The 14521-nt window shown below is 50.0% G+C and overlaps 2 protein-coding genes and 1 long non-coding RNA gene across 15 annotated transcripts in view; 1 reads left to right on the forward strand and 2 right to left on the reverse strand.

The window, feature by feature from the left end:
• Nucleotides 1-5017, reverse strand: part of PRDM8 (PR/SET domain 8) — a 27957-nt gene extending 22940 nt beyond the window's left edge. For all 10 annotated transcript variants that reach the window (XM_059843464.1, XM_059843466.1, XM_059843463.1 and 7 more), the window contains exon 1: nucleotides 4884-5017. The gene's annotated coding sequence lies outside the window, so the exon portion shown is untranslated. The remainder of the gene's footprint in view (nucleotides 1-4883) is intronic.
• The window catches only part of ANTXR2 (ANTXR cell adhesion molecule 2), a 77081-nt gene continuing 66777 nt past the window's right edge, over nucleotides 4218-14521 (forward strand). The window contains exons 1-6 of the mRNA XM_059843475.1: nucleotides 4218-4389; nucleotides 4995-5066; nucleotides 6978-7049; nucleotides 12728-12809; nucleotides 13757-13864; nucleotides 13954-14022. Of these exons, the coding sequence (XP_059699458.1) occupies nucleotides 4262-4389; nucleotides 4995-5066; nucleotides 6978-7049; nucleotides 12728-12809; nucleotides 13757-13864; nucleotides 13954-14022 (531 nt within the window). The 5' untranslated portion in view covers nucleotides 4218-4261. The remainder of the gene's footprint in view (nucleotides 4390-4994; nucleotides 5067-6977; nucleotides 7050-12727; nucleotides 12810-13756; nucleotides 13865-13953; nucleotides 14023-14521) is intronic.
• Nucleotides 6077-14521, reverse strand: part of LOC132325947 (uncharacterized) — a 33113-nt gene continuing 24668 nt past the window's right edge. For 2 of the 4 annotated variants that reach the window (XR_009486089.1, XR_009486091.1), the window contains 8 exons: nucleotides 14124-14505; nucleotides 12711-12871; nucleotides 10937-11079; nucleotides 9347-9555; nucleotides 7273-7418; nucleotides 6676-6793; nucleotides 6354-6498; nucleotides 6077-6257 (listed from right to left, as the gene is read on the reverse strand). This is a non-coding gene — a long non-coding RNA (uncharacterized LOC132325947). Of the gene's footprint in view, nucleotides 6258-6346; nucleotides 6499-6675; nucleotides 6794-7272; nucleotides 7419-9346; nucleotides 9556-10936; nucleotides 11080-12710; nucleotides 12872-14123; nucleotides 14506-14521 lie in introns of all 4 variants that reach the window. The other 2 variants (XR_009486090.1, XR_009486092.1) reach the window with 2 other exon arrangements.

A 14521-nucleotide genomic window follows, 5' to 3' on the forward strand; every position in this document is an offset into this window, starting at 1 on the left:
TCCCCCCAGCACACAGCTCCCTGTCAGCAGGCATGACAACCAGCAAGAGGTAAAGCCAACCAAGCAACTGACCCAAATCCCACCCAATTCGGGTTGCCCGAATTTTGTTTGTTCCCAGTTGAATTTTGTTGGTTCAAGGCACGGGCCAGGTGTTTGTGCACACAGAGCACAGGGCTCTTCGTGACTGTCACTCACCCCAGCCTTGCAGCCGGAAGAACCTGGCACAGATGACTTCACAAAACCAAATTAGGGGTCATACACAAGAAAGGACATTGCCACAGCTCTGGCGTAATTAGGGCCCATCATCATCAAGGACAGGAAATTGGCACATCTGCTTTCCGGGCTGCTGATCCAACGGTGGCTCAGGCACGATGCGATGTCCTGCTGCAACCCCCTGGCCCTGCATAAATATTGTCCCCAAACAGTGGTACAAGCAGTTGTTTTACCTCTCAGCCTCCCAGTTGCTCTTGACTCTTTCTCTCCTGGGCCTGGGAGGACAGAACTGACACAATGCTCTGTCTTGCTCTCCTTTGCAGCACCGAAGGGGCCAGGCCAGATGGATAAACGTTGGCCCCTTTTCCTTCAGTGTGCTCCAAACTGACCACAAGTGACGTTTCTGTTTGGATGCACCCTCGGGATGCCCCCCTGGAGTCAGTGATAAAACTGCCACAAACCAGATGACTGCTGGATCACAACCTGTGCTTTTTAAAAAATTACTTTTCTCCATATAATATTGAGAATTGTGTCATCCTTTCCCTGGGTTGCACTGCTCTGCAGGGAGAATTCCTGGCTGCTCCATTCTTCTGTCTCCTCTGGCCAGGCCGCTGTTTCCCAAGAACACCAAAAAGGGTCACTACAACTCTAGAGTTGTGCTGAACTCCCAGCCCCGGTGATCCCTGGGCATTGCTCAGAGCCAGCAGCAGCTCCCGGGCCAGAGTGGGATTTCCGTGTTTTCTGTCCTGCTTTTTTTTTGGCTCTCTCAGGCAGAGTGATTTATTTTTATGCTGTTGTGGTTTGCACCAGGACAGCCCATCTTTCCCTCTTTGTTTTCATTCCTTCTGCTTGTCTGAGCACCGTGGAAACAAACAGCTCTGCAAAAGTGGAAACAAGCGTCTCTGTGCCTTGTCCAGGGCAGCAGGCACCAGAGAACCACAAGAAGCTCAAGGGAGCCTGCTCCGCTCCTGCTGAGACAGGAGTGATCACCAGGGATCATCCTGGCTCCTCAGGGATGAGTCAGAGTGCACACAGCAGGGACACTGTTCCATAGTCCTGCACTTTCACCTTCTCTCATCCAAAATACTGCTAGTGTTTAGGTTTCCTGGCTGTTGGAATTGAAGGCTTTCTTCCCCCCTGCGTTTCTGTGCTTATTTTCGGTGGGCACCGCAAATGCTTCGTGATGTTGGAAAGGAAGAGCTATTCAGGAATTCCCAGCTTGCATAATTCCCAGATTTGTCTAGACAGATACTTTCCATCTGGATGATGCAGGCGGTACCACATGGACATGAGAGTTCCTGTGTTACTTAAGGCTGTCCTTTTTATTTATTCATTTCTACACTGCTTTACAGGATGCACACAGACACAAGGCTACAGCTGTAAAAAGGAACAAGGATTTGTAGCTAATCCTTCAGGAGGCAGCTCTCAAAGAGCTCCTGCATGTTGTATAACTGCTGGAGCCCCTCTGGTTTCTCTTTCCTTTTACAAAGCATGAGACTTCCATGTGTGGTTCATATCCTCTGAGGGGAGAAGAAAAATATTTTCCTGTGAGCTTCCCTGACTCAAGGATCCCCATCATCATCATCTGTCCTAGGGTTTTGCACAGCTCAGGGTGTCTGGAAGAGCTGGCTGTGGAGCTGTCCCATTCCATGCTGCCCCTGGATCATGTGGCAGAAGGGCAATCCCAGACCTGAGTCAGAAAGGGGATTTAATTAATCAGCATTGCAGCCACACTCACAGACAAAGCCAAGCTTCATTTTTCCAAATGCTGGCAATCACTGAGCATCCTGAGGAAAGCAGGCTGGCTCACAGCTGTCGGGCAGAGGTATCCTGGACCTGAGCTGGATTTATCAAGCAACAAAGCCCTCCTGACCCTCTGCAGTCTATGCAAAAGGCAGTCTGTGTGGCCACCAAGGCGCTGTTTGACTCCAGTCCTGAGGTCATCTCACCACAGCGCTGAGGGGTTTCCCCTGCAGGCCCCACCTTTCTGCTGCAGCATTCCTGCCGACCCATGGGCAGGGCCAGGCTCACAGCCAGCTTACAGCAAGGGTGACTTTTCCTCCCAGCTGCTCATCCCCAGATACAACGAGTTCGCTTTGGCTCCGTTTGCCTGAGGTCTTGCTGACCAGCCTGGGCCAAAAAGAAGGTGGGAGTGGGTGGAAGTTAAAGGACAGCATGTGGGGAAATCATCTCCAAGGGCTGGAGGTGAAGAAGGGAATTGTATAACCCCAAAGGTGCTGTAAGCTGCTCTGTTTACTACTTTCTCTGCAGCAAACCTTGGCAGTGAACTGGAGTTCATTTGCTCATGGACCATCCACATCAAAACCTCGCTTCTAGGGCTGGGTTACTTTGTAGCTGTATTTTTTTGAGACTTCTGTTTTCCATCACTGAGGGCGGTTTCTCCCTGGACCCCTGGTTTCCCTGCTGTCCCAGCCTCCAGGCACAAGGAGCCAATGTAAAGGAGGTCCTCGTGCAAGTTTCCTGGATTCCAGACGGGCGGGATGGGGAGTGAGGACAAGCTGTGCCTGCTCCAGCTGGGTTTGGGGCAGAGGTCTGCAGCTGGCCTGGGTTCCTTGGTGCAGCCAAGAGCCAAGGTCCCCTCCTGCTGCTCCTGCAACATGGCTTGTTTGCTTGTTTTGGCTTTGGCAAGCCGCTGATGCCCCATCTGGCTCCTAGGATATCATGGAGATACCAGCTCAGGAGGCTGCTTTCCTGAGGCTGTGTGTGCACACAGGGAGGAACGCCCGTCCTGGTGGGCTGGGCAGCACTGTGGCACTGGAAGAGGGCTGGGAGAGAGCCAGGCATCAGCAAACGAGTTCTGGGCATTGGGAAAGGAGGCTGGAGCCCTTGTGTGAATGAAGCCAAACAGCTATGAGCCACTGTCCTCTAAGTCCTACGTGCCTATCTCCCTCTCATCCAGTCATTCCAGCAAAATAGCCATGATTTATCTGCTTCTTCAGCAGAAACCACAGGCTAAAAGAGGAATTCACACACTTGGAAACAAGTAAAGAGTGAACTGGCAGTAGAGGCTTGTTCCAAACACACGGGGTCACATGCGCTTGAAGCAAGATTTCCAACATCTGGATAACATGACACGTACTCCCAGGCAAGGCGAGCGCTCCTGGGGCTTGGGGTGGACTCGTGCAGCTTGGAAAGCTGGAGTGCAGCTGGTTTTGGAAAGCTCAGCAAGCTTCCTCTGTTGTCTCACAAGCCTCTGCCCGGCCTTTCTTTTGGCTGGGTCTCTGGTAAAGCCCAGGATGCTCTGTCCTTAATCTTCCATGTTTCGTGTATCCACGGAGACTCTAAAACACCGCTTGCTTACCCTTTGGCCTTGCAAGCTCAAAGGCATTAAGAACTTCATGAGCCAGATCTCTGGCTGACATTATTCACTGCTGGTCCGCGGGCTTTGGTAAAGTTTCCAACTTGCATCATAGGGAGGCTTGGCTTGGCGTTGGGGTCCGCGTGGAGAAGGCACCGTGACACGGATGTGTCAGGTCAGAGTGCTGTGGCTACAGCGAACCATCCAGAGACGGCAGGAATGGGGCTGAAGCGAAGTGAGAGGAAAACTGTCCAGCAGGATGACTCTGACTTCCCCAACTCCTCCAGCGGAGGGAAAAGCAAGGTCCTCCTCGCAGTCTGATTCACCTCCCCAGCCCGTGGGAGACACATGACTGTTAGGACGGGGCTTTTTTTTCTGTTTGTTTCAAAATCCCAACTCTGTGGCGTTCGCGCAACCCCCAGCCCCCTCGACATTAAATTCATTCGGGGCTTACTCTCTGGCACACGTGCAGCGCTGGCAGCACCGCGGACCGGAGTGACGCGGCTGACGGGACGCAAGGGGGACGCAGGGGCCGGGCGAGCGGGGGCGGTGCGAGCCCGCCCGCCCTGTCCCCCGCCCCAGCCGCCCGCCGCCGCCGCTGCGGGGAGGGAGGGCCGGGCCGGGCCGGGCCGGGCCGGGCGAGCCGCGGTGGCGGCGGCGAGGGGCGGCCACTCCGGCGAGCGGCAGGACGGCAGCGCCCGCCTGCGCTCCCCGCCGCCCGCAGGCTCCATGGCCGGGGCCGTGCCCTTGCTGCTGCTGCCGCTGCTGCTGCTGCCGCCGCTGCCCGCCGGCGCCGCGCCGGCTGCTGGCGAGCCGTCGTGCCACGGAGCCTTCGATATGTACTTCGTCTTGGACAAGTAAGCGGCGAGGCGAGACGCGGGCGGGGATGGGGGAATCGCCGCCATCGGGCATCGGGGCTGCGGCGGCGGCGGCGGCGCCCCTTTTGTTCGGGCGCTGCGTGGGGCTGAGGGGCCGCGCGCGCGGGGCGGCGGGGGGGGGGGGGGGCGTGCTGTGAGGGGCCGCGCGCGGGGGGGGGGGGGGGCGCCGTGAGGGGCCGCGCGCGCTGGGGGGGGGCTCGTGAGGGAAAACGGCGGGAAAGGCGTCGTGAGGGGCTCGGCGGGAAAGGCGTCGTGAGGGAAGTTCGGGAAGCCTGCCGGGACCTCCCTGAGGGGCTGTGCAGAGGGGCCCGTGGAAGCTCTCCCAGCGGAGGTGCGTTTGCGGCCGGAGGCGTTGGGAGAACGAGCGGCGGCAGCATCTGCCGCCCGCCCCGCAGCTGCCGCCGGGCTTTGTGGGGAAGTTCGGCGGTCGCCCTCAGGGCGAGGGGGGAGCGGGGCTCGGGCGACAAACTTACCGGCGAGAGCTGGCGGTACTTCGAGATGTCTGGAACCGCGAATATGGTCGTTTTCTCCCCGAAATGCCACCCCGGATCAGGCCGCTGATGTGCTCTGGTTTTCCCTTGTAGGTCTGGGAGCGTGGCGACGAACTGGCGAGAGATATTTGATTTTGTAAATCAGCTGACGGAAAGATTTGTGAGGTGCGTGGTGCTGCTTGTGACACCCGAGGTGATGCTGGAGTAATTCTGGGCTGTGTTAAACCCCCCCGCCCCGGTCCCCCTGCTTTTGCAAGCTCAGGGCATGTGTTCCACAAACACATTAAAAGTTTGGCTTCTAAGACCCAAATTGCTGGAAAATATTGGAAACTTTTACTTTATTTTCTTGTGCTTGGAGCTGAGCAAAAGGGTGACAATACTCACTTCCTTAAATGACTCTCAGATGTGATTTGAAGTTTTTTTAAACTTGTTTTTCAATATACCGTGTGCCTAGTTTCTGATGGAGTACTGCTCAAATTCTGTGTTTGGAGATCTGTATAAAGAAGCAGTCTTGAACACATGTAAACATATGCGTTAATATATAGGGCAGGTCAAAAGGAAGGGAGCAGTGTTAAAGCTCGGAGGCGGAGGAAGCCCATGCCATGTAACGGTGCCTTTGTTGTACTTACATATAATCAACTTTGTTACTGTCAGCAGTGTTGTCGGGCAAGCCCAGCTCCTCTGGAAATAGCTGCTGCAAATCCTGGCTGACTGCTCTGAACAAACAGCTGAGGATTGCAGTGTTTTGCTTTAAAAAACCCTACCACAAAACCCAGAATAAACTGAACGAATCCCTCACCACACACAGGGTGAGATGGTGTGGTAGGGTTTTGCTGAGGAAAACCCAGTGCAGAGTGCAGTTATAATCTTGGCTTGCTAAGAAAAGGATGATCCAATTAGGCTTTTATAAGTAAATATAGCTTATTGTCATCTTGTCAAAAGCAAATCTTCTGTAAACTTATGTAAAACTTCTGTCCAGGGGGCCAGAGAAACTTTTGAAAGCTGTTTTGTTGTTTTGTCTGGAGTGGTGCCAAAAAAAAATTAAAAAAAAAGAAGCGCTTACATTCCCTCGATGTCAATAGTTTTAAGCTGCATCAGTGACATCAGTGGACTGAAAACATATGGTCATTCAGCTTTTCAGGTGTTAAGTCCTTACTAACCGTAACCTGATTAATTAATGGGGATTCTCATGTACAGTAAATTACAAAATTAGTGAATATATTAAAATTGTGATGAATAAATTTATGCAGGAGAGATGTTACAGCTTACCTTGGGAAAATTCCTGTCTTGGGCCTCCAGAGCATCTGGCAACTCCTAAGTGTTTTCCACTGCTAGTTAGATATGATTCTCTGCAACCTGGTGCAAAGAGGCAGGTGACCTTCTTAAAAATAAATTAAAAAAAACCAGATTGAATTCCTCAATAAAATCAATTCATACAGCATTACTTTTTACCATGACATTTCCCTGGATGCTTTTAGGGGAGAAGTTTTCAAGTCTCACAGCTCTCTGGTCAGAGAAACAAGCCCAGTCTCACTCTGGAAGAGCCTGCATGCTGCTTTCTTGGGGCTGGGGCAGTCAGTGGGCACTGCTTCTGTGACTGGGAGGATTTGAAAAACATAAATAAAGAGCAGAGTTACAAACTGGCATTGTGTCATCCTGAAAGAAAAGGGGAAATTGCCAGTTTCAAAGGTGGGAAGTGTGTCTGGTTAGTACCCAGAGGAGCAAGAGGGAACCAAGAGGGAACTGTCCCTGCCTTGGTGAGGGCATGAATTACCAGCGGCCCGGGCAATTCCAAAGGGTGCGCGTTTCCTTCCGTGCGTGGGGTGGGCACATCAGCAGAGACTAGTCACGTGGGAGAGAGTAATAATCCCGCTGCTTTGTTCCCCGAGCATCTGGGCAAGGAGAAGGTGCACAAAAATGTGTTAACTCCTCTCGTTTTGGGATTGTAGTTCAAAAGCAGGTCCTAGGAGGCTGGAGGATAAAGATCACGTGGGTGAGACCGAATAAGTGAATGGAACGCTGTGCATCTGTATGTCTCTCTGAAATGTGTTTTTGCCTTCTTTCCCTTTTCCAAAGCCCCAAGATGAGGCTGTCGTTTATCGTGTTTTCCACCCAGGCGCATGTCATTATGCCGCTAACTGGAGACAGGTCAGTGCTCTGCTTTCTTGATTCTCCCCCTCCCTGCCTCCCTGCCCCTGCCCTTACTGAATCAGAGCAGCAGTAACAGGAGCACAACAACGACTGATACCTCTAAGTGGTGGCCAGTTGTAAAGCCACCCTGCAGGGCTGATTTAATTTTGTGGCCATATACCTGGATAGCCTCTTAAAAAAGGAAGGAGAGGAATGATGGGAAAGAAATCCTTGATGTTACCTCTGCCACTGCTTTGCAGAAAAACTAGCAGTAATGTTTTCATCTCTGTGTGACTCTGCATCTCACTTGGCACAGCACCAGAATGATTCTTCCATTTGCTTTTGTAAAGCAGCCTCCATAGAATGGCTATCAGGATTTTTTCATGTCTAGGAGAAGCACACAATGGTAAATAAATGTTTCTCATATTCTCATGTAAGGTAGGTATTTTGCTTTGTATTTCCTAATCTGGACTTCAGGGCTTGTTTTAGACAGTGGGGTTGGTGCCACTTGAAGGGTGTGAGATCTTCCTGACACTGCGGTGATGTACAGGTGTGCCTGAACTTTCAGTGGTTGCAATTCAAGGCTGCTCACTCTGATTTCTAAAGCAAGTGAGGATTTGCAGCTAGGATATCTTAAGGATGGGTGAGGGGAAACAGAAGGAGGAGAAACAGACAGAGAAGAAAATATTGCAAAAATAATGACCAAACTCCCTGAAACTGGGAGATGGTCATGTGGAATGAGTGCTCAGCAGAGGACAGTGCTGTCAGAGTCCTTTGGTATCCTCTCAGCTTTCTCAAAACCAACACGACCTCTGGCCTCTCCCTTCTGTCCAGAAGCTACTGCTGTGCACACCCTTCTGGGTTTTGAACCTGTGGATAAACCATTTAGGAATCATTCCACAAACCTGTGGCAGGGTGGAAGTAAGGTGGCCCCTCCTTTCTGCTCCCTTTGGTAGGGTCAATGCAAAATGTGGTGTGCTATAGGTGGTTAGCTCTGCTGTGGGTTTGTTTGTTTTAAACAATACATAACAACAAGTACTAGACCTCCTGAAAAGACCTGCCTCTGGCAGCAGGCAGAAATGTAGCTGACATCTGAGATGCCTAAAAACTCAGTTCTGAGCCCCTCCTGTTTTAGCATTTAAAGAGTGGTCTGACTTGAAAACAGCCGCTTCCCCCCATCCGGACTGGGATATTGGATCTGCTCTCTCTGGGCAGAGAGGAGCTTATAAGTCATTTTTCCAGATGGCTGGAGAGGGGTCAGGAGAGGACACTTGAGCCTGTTCTGAGGCCTGCTGAAGTCAATGAGGTCCTTTCTCTCCATTTCAGTAGGCTGTCAGTGGCCTGTTCCTTATCAGGCCTGAGAGGCAGCGCTGATAGCACACAGACCAGTTGAAATACTGGGCAGGATGCTGGAAGCCCGCCACCGGGACACAAGCGCCTTGTTCATTGCCAGCACACTTGGAGCCAGGGACAGAATGGTGTTTTTTTCGTGTAAAGCGCAGGAAGAACCTCTGCAGATCCAGTGGGCTCCCTTGAGGGGCTTGGCTCTAGTTCAGGGTTGGCCGATGCTCTTGCGAGTCTGTCAGGGGAAGCAAAGTGCCACTGTTCTTGCTCAGGGGGAATTATAAGGAGAAGGGAGGAGGAGACTGGTGACTGTGACTATATGCACATAGGTAAGGACAGATAGATACAGCTGGAGCAGCTGTCCTTTTAGATACTAAAGATACTACTACAGAGGAAAAATGCTGAGACTGTCTGGCCCCCATTGTTCTCAAGAGAAGATGAGGATGCTAACTAAGCACACTACAGTTCTGGGATGGGTGTTTGTGACCGTGATTATGGGATATTATGGCCTTGGTTTGTTATGTGCACTTTGGACTTGCAGGCATGTTTTTGCCCTGGCTTACTTGCTAATTCCCAAATGTCAGGAAACCACAATTTCTTCCCAGCAATTAGATCAAAGTAGGGCAAAATTTTTTTGTTTGGAAAGCCTTAGGCTTATGATTGTTTGCACAAAGTTCTTGCTGGGTTTACTGCACAATGAAACTGTGGATATAAAGAAGGCCACAGCATAGCGCCAAAGCCCCCAAATTCCCTCATATTTTGTGAGTGTGGGCAGTGCTGTGACTAACTCTGTAAAGAGAACTCATTGTTAATCACAGTACTGACAGGGCTACAATAAATCCTTAGAATAACAACAGCACCCAGGTGGAACAGCCTTCTCACACTGGTTAAAGCCCATTTGAAAGACACACGTTGGTGAAGTTGAGCTGGAAACTGTGCACTAAGTGGTAAACAAAGATTGATGCACTCACCTTTAGGGCTCACTGTTGGAAAGCACGTGGTTTGGGATAGTGGATACCTTCAGGAATACCATGCAGCTGGCACGATGTTGCCTTTGTTCTCTTTTGGCCAGCTGTCCTGGCCAGCAGCAGTCCAGGTTTCTGCGAGCCGGCTTTGGCAGCACTGACTGGTGCCAGTGGCCAGGACGAGCCCTGCTGCCTCTGCCTGGGTGAAACTCCTGCTGGAGATAAACAGAGATGGTCTTAGTGAAGGTGGAAAAGTAGGATGCTTGAGTACCTGGTTACATGACCAGCCATCCTGTCCTTGGCTCTAGTCCAGCTGACTGCTCCTGATTTCACAGGGATGTGTAAGACATGGGTGTGTTTGGGGCCTTGGTCACGTGAGCTGGCCTTGCGTGTAGGTCCAAGGCAGCTTGCCAAAACACATTCATCTGCAGAGAGTGCATTCTGCTGCGTGTATAAAGTAGAGCAGAGCTGGCCACTGATGTGCTTTTCATCTGGAGCCTGTGCAGGAGGCCTCAGGTTTGAAGCAGACTAATTATTTGAAGTGAATCAGCCCTCTGTAGTATTTAAGAGGCCTAAAAGGCATAAGCCACCTCCAAATGATGCATCTGAGGAGGCTCATTGCAGGGTTTTCTTTCGCCAGTACGACAGCTCCTCTCATCAGAGATGGAGCTACCTTTTTGTCAAAGAACACTTCCCCTCTTGGTTTCACTGACACGTGTGTGTGTTTTCCTGTTTACTGCACATCCTTCTTAGCAGCGAACCCCAAGTACCTGTTTTGTTTGCCTTCCTTTGTTAGGAAAGAGCCTCTTGCCTTGCAGCACACAGCCTCGTTTCTCACCAGAAATACATGCTCAGTGGGAGCCACCGTCTCCTACCAGCACTCATATGCTCATCACATTGAGATAATTCAATATTCCAGCACTTCAATAGGTGGAATGCAACATGGAAAAGACATACAGAGTGCTGTCCCCCACTCAGAGGAGCTAAGAACACCCATTCTGGAATCTGCATGGATATTGGCAGCTGTGTTGCCTGGCTGCTGCTGGAGGAGCTGTCTGAGGCAGTTACACAGCTTAGAAAGGGAACAGACGGGGTAGCTATTAAAAATTAGTTGTGCCTGTGCTTAAACACAGAAATGGGCTGCAGCGCATATGCTGAGTGGGTAAAAGATATTAAATTTGTACTTATTCAGCCCAAACACAGACAGGCTGCAAGTTGCTGGTTCTGTTTTGCCTCTTCCACCTCCGTCCCTTTTCTGACTTGCACCGCAAAGCCAGTGGCCCTCAGCCTTTGTTAGTGTTCCCAAGCTGTACCGTGGGATGTCCAGGCACCCAGGCTGAGGGCTCTGCTGTCATGGTGCAGATGAGTTATACAACCAGAACTTCCCTGGGGACTTCCGTGGCCACCAAGCAGCCTTACAGAAACTAGAGAAAGGGAAGTTGTAAGAGCACTCGGGAGCAGGAACGGGCGTCCTGACTGCTGTGACTGGTTGACTGCTGAGTCCCATTCATTATCAGGACAGCGCAGGCAGGCACGAGCCCCCCGTGCCTGGCCTTCAAACCAGCCAGGGCTGGGTTTTAGAGTGATGGAGCCTACCTCTCCTGCTGGTTCTGGGGCCCCAAGTCCTGCATCCACACTGGCATTCTGACATCCAGACCAGGACCCACTTGCACTTGACCAGCTTGGAGAATGGGGGAGCTAGTTGACATCTGGCTGGGTCTGTCTAGTGCAGCTGTGACCTGAGGGCAAGAGATGGTGCCCGATTAAACACAGCTAAAAGAGCTCATGCTGCCAAAGATTTTCCTGGAACCCCTTGTAGGCAGAGGCCTGGCAACACCAGAGATTGCTGTGCGACCGGGTCACAAGACATTGCAGATAAATAAAACCGAACTGATTGTACGAAAGCTATTTTTGCAAAATGAAATCTGTTTCAGAAAACTGGGACTTGAGTTGCTGCTTGTTTCTTGGCAGCCGAGCACTAACGCCTGTGATGTGCTGCCACTCATTTCTGGCAAGCACCAACTCTGTGGTTTATAATCTGCGTTCGTACATAATCACTTGCAAGTTGTTTCTATAGATGCTGAATGTAAAATATTTGGATCAAACAGATTGTATTATCTTACATAACTTGTTCCCTTCCATACATTCAATGCCACATATCTCTTCTACTCCCTCCCCTCCCTGATCGTATCAGTGGATCCTGTGATGGGGAGCTTATTCCAGCTATGGATTGTACTTTGGAACAGAGCTGCTAAACATAGAGGAAGCCCATCCGTGGAACAAATGACGAGTGGGTGGCATTCAGGCAGTGTGGCATATGCATTCTTTCTCATTTGGTCTGGCCTAAGGAAAGCTTTCACGCATCCCGCCATGTATTTTCCCTCCATCTCCTCACCCCTGCTGGGTTCCTCTTTCTCACCTAGATTTGTCACAGTGTTCTATATATTCTGGCCCAAATTTTGCCCCTTCTTAGTTTTTGCTCATCCTTCCCTGGCATGACTTTCCATGGACTTGGCTGAAACTGTGTTTGCCGAAGAATGAAGACCCTCTGGATCTGATTATTTCAGTAATCTCTCTGTCTTTGTTCCCCGACTTGTGCTGATGTCTCTGGAAATAATTCCTGTGGTGCAGTCTGTCAAATTCTCCCCTTTCAGCCCCATAGTTAATGAGCATCTTGCAGGTGGATCTGCTGTACTGCTCGTGAAAAACCATGGTGCAGATGCATTCTCCCGTTAAATCTAAGTGAGCTGTGGACCTGTGTGGAATGTCTTATGAAAGGCCACACAAAAAAGTTGTAACAGTCAAAATTTAAATCTGTCCTCAATCCTGCTCTTTTGCCAAGGGAACAAAAGGTGTCTTGCAAATGCTGTGTTTACCAATTGATATTTTCTTCAGGGCAAATGTTTTAATTATTGAAGTTCAGTTCTATGTGATTTAATTCATACATATTGGTCTGGAAGATTTCTGCTGAGATAGAACTGGTGTTTTAGGGGATTTCTTCTTTGACTGCAGTGTGATTGGAAGCAAAGTTGATTTAAAGTAGCAAAATAGACCTAATGCAACAGACTTTCCACTGGGCTATGTAATGCTGGGGCTTTGCCTCTTCTTTGCAGTATCTGCTCTGCCTGGACATTTTCCTTGATTCCAGCTTTTTGAATCACTGGAGCATATTGTGTTTGATAGCTCTGAAATACCTGTTCCCACAGCACCACTTCTGTCATGAACACACCACGTTTGCCGCCACGTGGGATCCTAGCTAAATGCTCTAATTTACAGCTTTTCATTTCAATTCTCCTTGAGGACAAATACCTTTTTTCAATTGATAAATTAGACCCTTTTCACACTTCAGGTCACACAAACAGGCTCATACCTCTTTTTCTTTCGCAGAGAGAAAATCAAGAAAGGTCTGAAGGATCTGGAGGAGGTTACACCAGCAGGTGAGACATACATACATGAAGGACTAAAACAGGTAGGTTTTACTCATCTTCTTGCAACCAACACATCCTCTGTTCTCACCCTTTGGGTAACAACCTGTAACACAAATAGATTTATGTTTTATCAGTCTGTTACGTTAATCCATCTGGGTGCCTGAGTGCTCCCAGGGTTGCCCAGACACTGTGCAAATCCCATGCAGAAGATGACTAGCCATCAGAGCAATCTGCCATGTGCAATTTCCCTGACTCGCTCCTTCTCAGGGGGCAGGGGTCTGTGGGGTGGATCTCAGAGCTCAGCCAGCATACCAGTGACACGGTGAACAGCCACACACAGCTCGGCAGGGCTGCGGGGCTGGCGGTGCCTTCCAGAGCGCTCTCCTGGGGACAGTTTACTGCACAGAGCAGTGATCCAGAGACAAATGCTCCTCATTTTGGGCTGTCTTAATTATGGAGCTTCCAGCCACTTTTATTCCTTTCTGTTCAAATAATGCAGTTTTGATGAAGGCCCTGGCCCTGAAGGTGAGCATCTAAGCTTCCCCTGTTACAGACAAGTCAGTTCTTCCCCTATGACTGTAGAGCCATGTTTGTAACCAGGATCTGTGCCATGAAAAGCTGGGCAAAGGGAATTTTGTTGCTATTTAAAGAAAAAAAGTTTTAAGCCATTCTTTTTATGTCTTAGAACCTACTGACTGCATTTGAAATCTGGGGGGTAGCAGAGGAAATCCTAACTGTGGATTTGAAGAGATGTGTCCTGGCAGAACTGCATATTGGCAAGGGCTGATGGGTCAGTGACCCCAGTGCTTTGGAGATGAGCTCAGTGGTGGCTGGGAGGGACCAGTGAGGGGTTTCCCTGCTGGTAGTGAGTTTAAGGGAGGCAGAGGATTGTCATGAGAGAGATGTTGCTTTAGATGCTTAGAAGATGCATCATGGTTAAAAGTTTGGGTGTAGTTTTAAGGTGGATAGTATATTTTGTTGTTTTCAGGCCAACGCGCAAATTGCAAAGCAAGGAGCCTCAAGGTTCTCTAGTATCATCATTGCTCTGACTGATGGCAAGCTGGACGGTCAGATTCCCCTGTATGCAGAGAAGGAGGTGAGCATGAGCTGGAAATACATGTCACGCTCGGCAGAGTTTGGGTGCTGCCTTGTTGAATTAAAAAAATGCTCATTTCGATGCCACAGGCAAGGAAATCCAGAGAGCTGGGAGCGAGAGTTTACTGTGTCGGTGTCCTGGACTTTGAACAGGAACAGGTAAGAATAAGACCTTTACTATTATAGAGTCCTAGGCAGCACCTCAACCCAGAGTTTTACAGAGTTGATGTTAAGTAGTTTAGAAATTTAATTTTACTTACATTGGGCAGCGTAATGTCTTCTCTGGCTCAGGAAACACACTCAGATGTATACGTAGACATAAATAGAACGTGTGGGTGTCGTGCTCACTGCCAAGGAGACCCGTTGGAAATCCCCTTGTTAGCTGGGAGCTGCCAACGAGAGGATGCAGGCAAGCCCCTCTCACTGGAATGGCAACCAGGTCAGGGTACTGATCACATGAACAGAAGAGCTGTAGACAAGATTCAAGCAGTGTATATGTAACGTTTGGGGATAAGGAAAAGAAGGTGGGATTCATCTCCTTCACTGGAAAGCTGTTCCAGAATTGCTGTGTCCCAGTGAACGCTGTACCTACTCCTGTCCGGTCAAAGTGGCTTCAAGGAGAGGTACACGAAAGGCTCCGTCCTGCAGAAGATGCAGA

The sequence above is a fragment of the Haemorhous mexicanus genome, chromosome 4 (assembly GCF_027477595.1).
Source record: "Haemorhous mexicanus isolate bHaeMex1 chromosome 4, bHaeMex1.pri, whole genome shotgun sequence".
NCBI lineage: Eukaryota > Metazoa > Chordata > Aves > Passeriformes > Fringillidae > Haemorhous > Haemorhous mexicanus.